Source organism: Quercus robur, chromosome 5 (genome assembly GCF_932294415.1).
Source record: "Quercus robur chromosome 5, dhQueRobu3.1, whole genome shotgun sequence".
In the NCBI taxonomy this organism is placed as follows: Eukaryota; Viridiplantae; Streptophyta; class Magnoliopsida; order Fagales; family Fagaceae; genus Quercus; species Quercus robur.
The window spans coordinates 66,624,216-66,632,034 of NC_065538.1; the positions used below are offsets into that span (position 1 = coordinate 66,624,216).

The 7,819-nt window shown below is 33.7% G+C and overlaps 1 protein-coding gene across 5 annotated transcripts; it reads right to left on the reverse strand.

The window, feature by feature from the left end:
- Window positions 1-1,379: 1,379 nt before the first annotated feature.
- LOC126726746 (glycine-rich protein 23) lies at window positions 1,380-2,409 on the reverse strand. 5 transcript variants are annotated; one of them, XM_050432095.1, is made up of 2 exons: window positions 1,887-2,409; window positions 1,380-1,841 (listed from the first exon to the last, which is right to left on the reverse strand). In XM_050432095.1, the coding sequence occupies exons 1-2, from the start codon at window positions 2,233-2,235 to the stop codon at window positions 1,645-1,647; spliced, it is 546 nt and encodes a 181-aa protein (XP_050288052.1). In that variant the 5' UTR covers window positions 2,236-2,409; the 3' UTR covers window positions 1,380-1,644. The 5 variants fall into 5 exon arrangements, with proteins under 5 accessions (XP_050288052.1, XP_050288051.1, XP_050288054.1 ...); XM_050432094.1 differs by having other exon boundaries at window positions 1,380-1,814; window positions 1,851-2,409; XM_050432097.1 differs by having other exon boundaries at window positions 1,380-1,814; window positions 1,887-2,408.
- Between the last annotated feature and the right edge of the window lie 5,410 nt (window positions 2,410-7,819).

Genomic DNA, 7,819 nt, shown 5'->3' on the forward strand with positions numbered 1-7,819 from the left:
TCTGAATTCAGAATAATTAATTAAGTGGATAGTCTATTGCATGTTAAAGGGTCCATTTATAAAGTGAATTTATTGGAGCACGAGAAAACTTTGATCGATTTCAGAATAATTTTTTTTTTTTTTTTGAGAAAGATTTCAGAATAATTAAGAGGACAGTCTCTTGCATAGTTGCATGCTTAGGAGTCCAACTATAAAGTAAATTTATGGGAGACACCAGCGAGAATTCCAACCAATTAATTTCATCATCTCAACACAAGAAAGGAGTGTAAAAATAACAATGTAATATAATTCATGTGTAGGTTGATGGAGTAGCTACACCTCCAAATTAATGATGTCTTCAAACTTAATTGTGGTGCTTCGATCGGTGCAGACAGATACAGCTGTTTTTGCTGTTGTTCTAAAAGACTGGAATGGCAAAGCATTGCAAGGATAGGCGAAACCAAATCCCCAAATATGTAGCACAGTAGTGGCAGTCTGGCAGATCGAGGCCATGGCTAGCTATCAGATATGCCTTAATATTGGTAGCAAAGAATTAACCTAGGGCTAACAAACATTATTGTAGGACGTGACTTAAAAATGTGTGTTAATAATGTGCTGAAATATAAAAGGAAAATGAATCACCTTTGTGGGAGCTGCATTAGGTTTTCTCAGATATAGACATTCTTAGTAGAAAAATTTATAGACTGTAAAATTTGTTGGGTTAGTAGTGGCTAATGGCTCTGGCTTGGTCTTTCCCCTCTCGTGTTTCTAAAGCGTTTTAGGGGAAAATAATTGTACATTTTGATTGTCCTTTAAGCGTTCTACATGATCTAACCCCCCCCCCCCCCCCCCCCCCACACACCAAAACACCCCAAAAAAAAAGAAAAAAAAAATCCATTTCTAATTAATTATCAACCATAATGCATAGGTGACTGGCCCTTTTTCTGCTGTTTATAACCAATCAATTTCAAACTAGATTTAAACTGTTTGTTTAGACTCAGTTTTTAACTTTTATGAATAGTTTTTTAAAATTTATTTTTCTCACTTTTTTTTTAGTACACTTTAGGTAAAAAAAATTAAAATTTCAACAAATAACTAAATAGGTTGTTCATAAATAGACACTTAGGCTCCGTTTGGATCACATTTGCATTTGTTGCATTTGCGTTTTTTATTTTATTCTATTTTTATTTTAATCAACGCCTATTGTCCCATGAACAGTGGGAATAGGTCAATAAACAGTAACCACAAAATATTTTTTTATTGTTTTCAATTTTTAACAAAATAAGTGGTATTTAAATCCACACTTAATGTTATGTAAGCACCCAAAAAGGATAAGAGGGCCACGTTTAATTTGCATGCATGAAGAGGAAGAGGGAGAACTTTTGGCAACACTTGAAACATCAAATAAAAGAGCCAGAAACTGAATCACATAATTTCCAAATTGATTCAACCACGGATACAATAATCATTCAAACATGCAAAATAGGAAACACAACAACAAATACAACTGAAAATCATCGGACCTCTCATATATATAAGAGGCTTCTAACAACCAAAGTAAGAACAAAAAAAAAAGGCAACATAAACCACCCGGACCAAGACCAGCTTCCCAAATCAAGGAGAATCAAAATAAAGCAAAAACTAGCAGGCTAGCTAGCTAACTTATTAAGGAGTTGAAAGATATCCTTTATGCCCAGCAATTCCGCCTATTCCACCACCGACACCACCAATACCGCCAACACCGCCAGTTCCACCACCTAAGCCACCAGCACCACCAACCCCAGCCCCGGCTCCACCACCTGCACCACCTAGACCACCTGCACCACCTGCACCACCTACACCACCTGCACCACCTGCACCACCTAAACCACCTACACCACCTGCACCACCTAAACCACCTACACCACCGAGACCACCTAGACCACCTGCACCACCACCAATGCCAGTGAAGCCACCTATCCCTCCAGCCCCACCAATTCCACCATATTTGCCAATCCCACCAACGCCACCAAGGAGTGGCAAACCTGCAGCCCCAACATAGCCACCCACCCCTGCAAACCCACCAACACCACCGTAAATAAAGTTCTTCTTATCTTTAAGGGCTGTGCCGCCACTTGGTGATTCTGCCACTGGTGCAGTAGCATGCACTTGTAGTGTTTGGTCATCGTGACCAACATCACTACTGGGCACGGTACGTGCATTTGCATGTACTACTACCACTAGGACTAGCACAAAAATCACACACCAATTCGCCATCTCTCTCTCTCTCTCTTGTCTCTCCCTCCTATGTATGACTTCTGAGTTTGTGTTGCATGGACATGGAGGACCTTTATATAGGAGATTATGGGGTAGGGGACGGTTGAGAGTAATAAAAGTTTGGAGTAAATAGGAACGAGATTTTGCTTTCTGGCAATCTCGGTAAGGGGAATTTCTTTCAATTTGAAATCAGAAAGTTGGTGATATCAAAAGAAGAGAAAATTTAAGGAACTTTTGTCATATCATTCATGTGTGTTGCCAGAATTGTTCATGCTAACTCTTGTGCCGTATCAATGACGGTCCGATGTTCTTCTGGAATATATTGGCCACTAATTGGAGAAATGATAAGGTGGTCATGGTGGACAAGTGATGTGATCTACCATTCCAGTAAAAGACTCCTCACTTGTTTAAAATTGTAGAGTTTTAAATAAAAACTGAATACTGACTCAACAATTTTAAATAGGTGTGAGTCTTTTAATGGAATGGTGGACAAATGACGTGGTCTACCATAAGAACTATATAATTTCTCCACTAATTGACAGAATCCAAGAGTACTGAATACATTACTAACTTATAGGCTTAGCCGTTGTTTGTGTTAATTACTAAAACTAATATGTAACCCGTGTTACCGCACGAGAATTAATATATTATTAATCATGAGTTTATTCATATTTAAAATACTCAGTTAAGTCTAAATTCATATTATTAACCAGAAAATTTCATTAACAAAACTTAACAGTATATATATATATATATTATTTGTTACATTTTTGTGGTTTGAAAATGATATTTATGTACAGATGGAAGTTGTTGATGAGAATGAGTGGCGGGGTAAGATAGAGCAGATGAAAGGAGGAGGGGGAAGAGGAGATGATAATTAAGCACAATTTCAATCGAGCAGGCCAGCAAACCTTATATGAAATGGCTTGTACCTTAATTCAGTTTTCACATCACGTATGTACTTCCATTCTCCAATGGACCATTTGGAGGAACATATGAAATGAGCAACCACCACTTTTATTACTTCCATTGTGTTCAAATGAGTTTGAATGAAGGGAATTCTCTAGGATGCTTCTCTATTTTGCATGCAAAAATGCAATATCTTCAAAGCAATTAAAACTTGACTTACTTTGACATCATAACTTACTTAGAAATAAGGGGAAACAAATAATAACAATTTATTACAGTTGAAATCATTTAGGAAATAGTGCAAATATATCCAAATGAGTTGGTATAACATCATTGTCTAAACATTTGGGACTAATCTTCAAAGTCAAGTCAGTACATTGAGGAGGATATTCATCAAGGGGTTGTAAATAATATTATGATGGGACATTTGTTCTTAATCTTTGAGGGTCTATTTCTAATAAGCCATCTGAAATATAGTGAATCCAAAATATCACTATAAAAAATAGTTATAGCACCGAATTTGTCAAGAGTTTGATGAAACCTAACACAAAAAATGAACACAATGATTACATAATGACAAGATAATAGGTCTGTAATTTAGATAATATATAAACCATCAAGAAAATATATTAAAAGGCAACCTTTATAAAGAATTGTCCCTTTCGACTCATCTCTATTCAATATTAATAGTATTATTACAAACTCATATAATATGTCTTCTCTTGTAATTCCAATTCACATGAAAATTGCTCTAGGTATTATAAGTTCAATTGCAATTTTGTTACAAACTGATTTGGAAGCTGAATTATGATGTCATGCATATTTGATCGGCAAGTCCACATCAATTCACAACAGAAATGTACTTAATGTCTGGTAGTATAGATCGTTGTGAATTAAGTTCAATGCATAATTAACCATTATTCCTCACTAAAACAACCACCATATGCTCAAGAATTAATGAACATAGAAATTAGTATCGATCAAAACCAAATGTCAAGAAAGCATGCAATACCAGATTATCATTAGCTTGCATCCACAATCAAGATATCATTATTAAAGTAAGTGATCATGCATATCATAACATAACCATTCAACAAAAATTTAATTGCAACTTATATTCTTTAAAGCAACATGTATATAACCAAATTGAAATCCTTCTTCTAGTATAGAGCAATGCAAACTACATGGTGATTAACTCTTCCCACTCTACCTAATTCTTGATAATTAGACATTCTAATGTGCATGACAAACCACTAAACTTTTATGATAGAGGTTTATAGTTCATCAAAAATAATAATAATAATAGAGGTTTATAGTTACATATCTTTTAAGTAAATCAAACACAAAAAATAACTTTGTTGTAAGCATATAGTACTACTAACAAATGTTGAAACACCAATGTAACACACACACACACACAAAGATAAATAATAATTTGAATAATGTTCAATATTCACCTAGTGTGAGTAGCAACACTTAGAGCTTTGGTGTGATTCCTAATTGACCAAGTCATCTATTAAATCTAATGCTTTTCTAACATAAATCATGAATGCAAATTTTTAAGTCAATTACCAATCTGTTGATACTATTTTTGCTAAAAGAACTCAAGTTTCATTATAATACACTACCGAAAATTTAGGAACATACCTATTTTGCAATGAATTGTCTAGGTCTTCATTTTCTTTGCCTTTGCCCTCAACATCACCCGCCACATCTTTCTACATAAAAGAGAGAACCAATTGTGGTAGAATATAGATGCAAAAATAAAAAGTACAATGAAAAAAAAATTAAAGTATTAACCGTACGTATGAGGATTCTGTAAAAGTGTAAATAATTGATACATAATATGATAGAGTTGAAATATTAAATAAAGCCGAAAACTTTATATGCAAAAGAAATGAAGTTATTGTAATCAGTAGATAGATACCCAAAGTACCAATCCATTAAAACTACAAACTTTGAAACACAAATTGAAAGGGATTTCAATAAAGGGAAAAATAGACCTAACCGTACCCATTCTTCTTGGACTTTGGGTTGCCTCAAAGGCTTGGCCTTTCCACATACAAACCTAGAAATAAATAAAGAAACATTAACAAAGATTGCAGTCGAGATCTCATAGGGAATCTATACTTGAAATAAATTAATGATAAATGATATTAAAATCGAATCAACAGAGAGTCAAAGGAACCTACCTAATAATGGCTCTAGCGGTGCGACGACAGAAGAAATAAAGTTTCACAAAAGAGGGTAGAAATAGACATTTGCAAGAGTTCTGCTATATGTATGGAGTGCCTCGTTCTTGTCCCCTGTAGACAAATAGAAAAATAAAATAATACAATTTTACATTCCAAACAACAATCATAATTATAATAAGAAAAGGGTAATACAAATCAAATAGTTGGCGTGCAATACTCAATCCAGTTTGGAGTATTCATTAAATTAGAAAGTTAACATTGACAACCAAACCAGTAGATATGAAAATTTAAAGGAAAAAAAAAAAGACACCAAAATCAAAAGGAATTAAAAAACAAATGATTAAAAAAAAGAACTAAATAAAATTCAGAGAATGAATTGAAATAAGAAGAAGAAGAAGAAAAGAATATCACATAGGATGACAACCAAACCACGTTTAAGCAAAGAAAATTCCTTGTTTCTCGGCAATACCTTCAATGGCTGTCAACCCTAAGCTAAATGGGCTTCCAACGTCTTTGATCATGCCCTTTATTTCTTCGTCATTCAAGCTTAATCTAAACCAATAACCCAAATACCTAAATTAATAAAAATCAACCCAAAATCTTGAAAAATCATCAAGCAAATCTGGATGATCATCAAAAAGAGTTGCAACCTGAAAATTGTAAAACAAAAACCACTAAGAATGTTAAAATCCAGCCCACTAAGACTACTGAAAGTTACATGAATAAGAAAACTTTAGAATTAAAAAAAGAAAAAAAGAAAAAAAGAAAAAAAAAAAAAGGAGCCATAACACGCTAACCTCATTGTAGGCCTTAATTGTTATGCCCTTGTGCTCCTTTTGGCACACATTCATAATGTCTTGGAATGCTTTATAAACATGTTGATCATTTTGAAAGCGTTTCTGTACCAAAAAAAAAAAAAAAAAAAATTCAACATTAAATTGCAAGGAACCAACATTTGCAGTTGAAATTCAACAAGGCAAAACAATATCTTCACCTTTATCTTGTTCACAAAGCTGATAGCTTCTTGAAATTCAACCTTATTTTGTGGAGGACCTAGAAATTCAACTGTTGACTCACTCTTTAAGGTATCTTTGTCATCATAAGAAGCCAAATTTGCATTCACTCCAAAACCTTCACGTGTCCTTCACCGCCTTGAGATAGGTTAAGGCGTCAATCTTTTTTAGTTTCCACGTGGTAACACCAAGACCGCTACCTCCTTCTCCACCCTCTGGGGCTTGGGATTGCCCATAGCTTCAAATCCACAAACACATATACCAAAAGCACAATTCAAACTCAAACCAATAGCCTCTTTGGTTTTCACGGTTTGACTGCAAAATCAAGAAAAACTTAATTAGCACAGTAACTCACTTGACCCGATACATAGAAGTGGTTTTAATGAGAATGAGCCCACAAACATCTAGCCACATGGAGCAAAATCCAACTTCAATTTCAGATTCTAATTGAACAATTGGAAGGATAATTATGAACTGATTGCCACATAGATATAGACACATGGCACAAAATTAGAGTTCTAATTTGAAATTGCAATTTGAGTTTCTCTCTGCTTTACCTATTATTATATATATAGATTAATGAGCCAGAATATATAGTTTTGGAAAAGGTTAGAGATACTATATATATTACAATCAATTTCATTTGAAATAAAATTAATGTGGAACCTATGTGTTTCATAATATATAATCGGCAAAAATGCAAAACTGACCATCTAACTTTCACTCTTTTTCATTTCAGTCCTCTAACTTTCAGTTTTGTCAATTCAATCCTTTAACTTTTAACTTTTGTCAATGCAGGATTTTGTCTGGGCTGTTATTAACTTTTAGTGTTTTTTATTTTTTTATTTTGGAATTAAAAGAAAAAAAATCTGAAAAAAAAAAAATTTAAGGTGAACGACAACCTGAAATCAAAACCGAGGAATCACCTGGTTTTCACTTTTCAAAAGGGGAACACATTTAAGGGGAACACGTTTTTTTATTTTATTTTATTTTTTTTAGCATCTTTATTACTTTTTCTGTTGGGAGGTGGGTTCATCAAATTGTAGATCCCACTAGATTGTAGCAACAGAGAGATTAAAAGCTTTTAGGATCACGTGGTAATGCAGTCTGATGCCATTCACTTGCAATATGGTGTGATCCTCGGTTTTGATTTTAGGTAAGGGGAATGACATCGTCGTTCCCCTTAAATGTTTTTATTATTATTTTTTTTTATAGATTTTTCTTTTTTTTTTTCTTTTAATTTAAAAAAAAAAATGAAAGTTAACAGCAGTCCTAACTGGGGTTTAACGGAATCCTGCATTGACAAAAATTGAAAGTTAGAGGACTGAATTGACAAAACTGAAAGTTAGAGGACTAAAATGAAAAAGAGTGAAAGTTAGAGGGTCAGTTTTGCATTTTTGCCTATATAATTATATTGTCTTTTTTTTTTTTTTTTTTTACAAGATATAATTCTACTCTAACTTAATC

What these genes read in the sequence shown, in the direction of transcription:
- LOC126726746 (XM_050432094.1), bottom strand. Translation starts at nt 2,235, where the DNA reads ATGGCGAATTGGTGTGTGATTTTTGTGCTAGTCCTAGTGGTAGTAGTA. An exon ending in AGGTGGTGCAGGTGGTGTAG is followed by an intron (nt 1,815 to 1,850) that starts GTGGTTTAGGTG and finishes CAGGTGGTGTAG; the next exon opens with GTGGTGCAGGTGGTGCAGGT.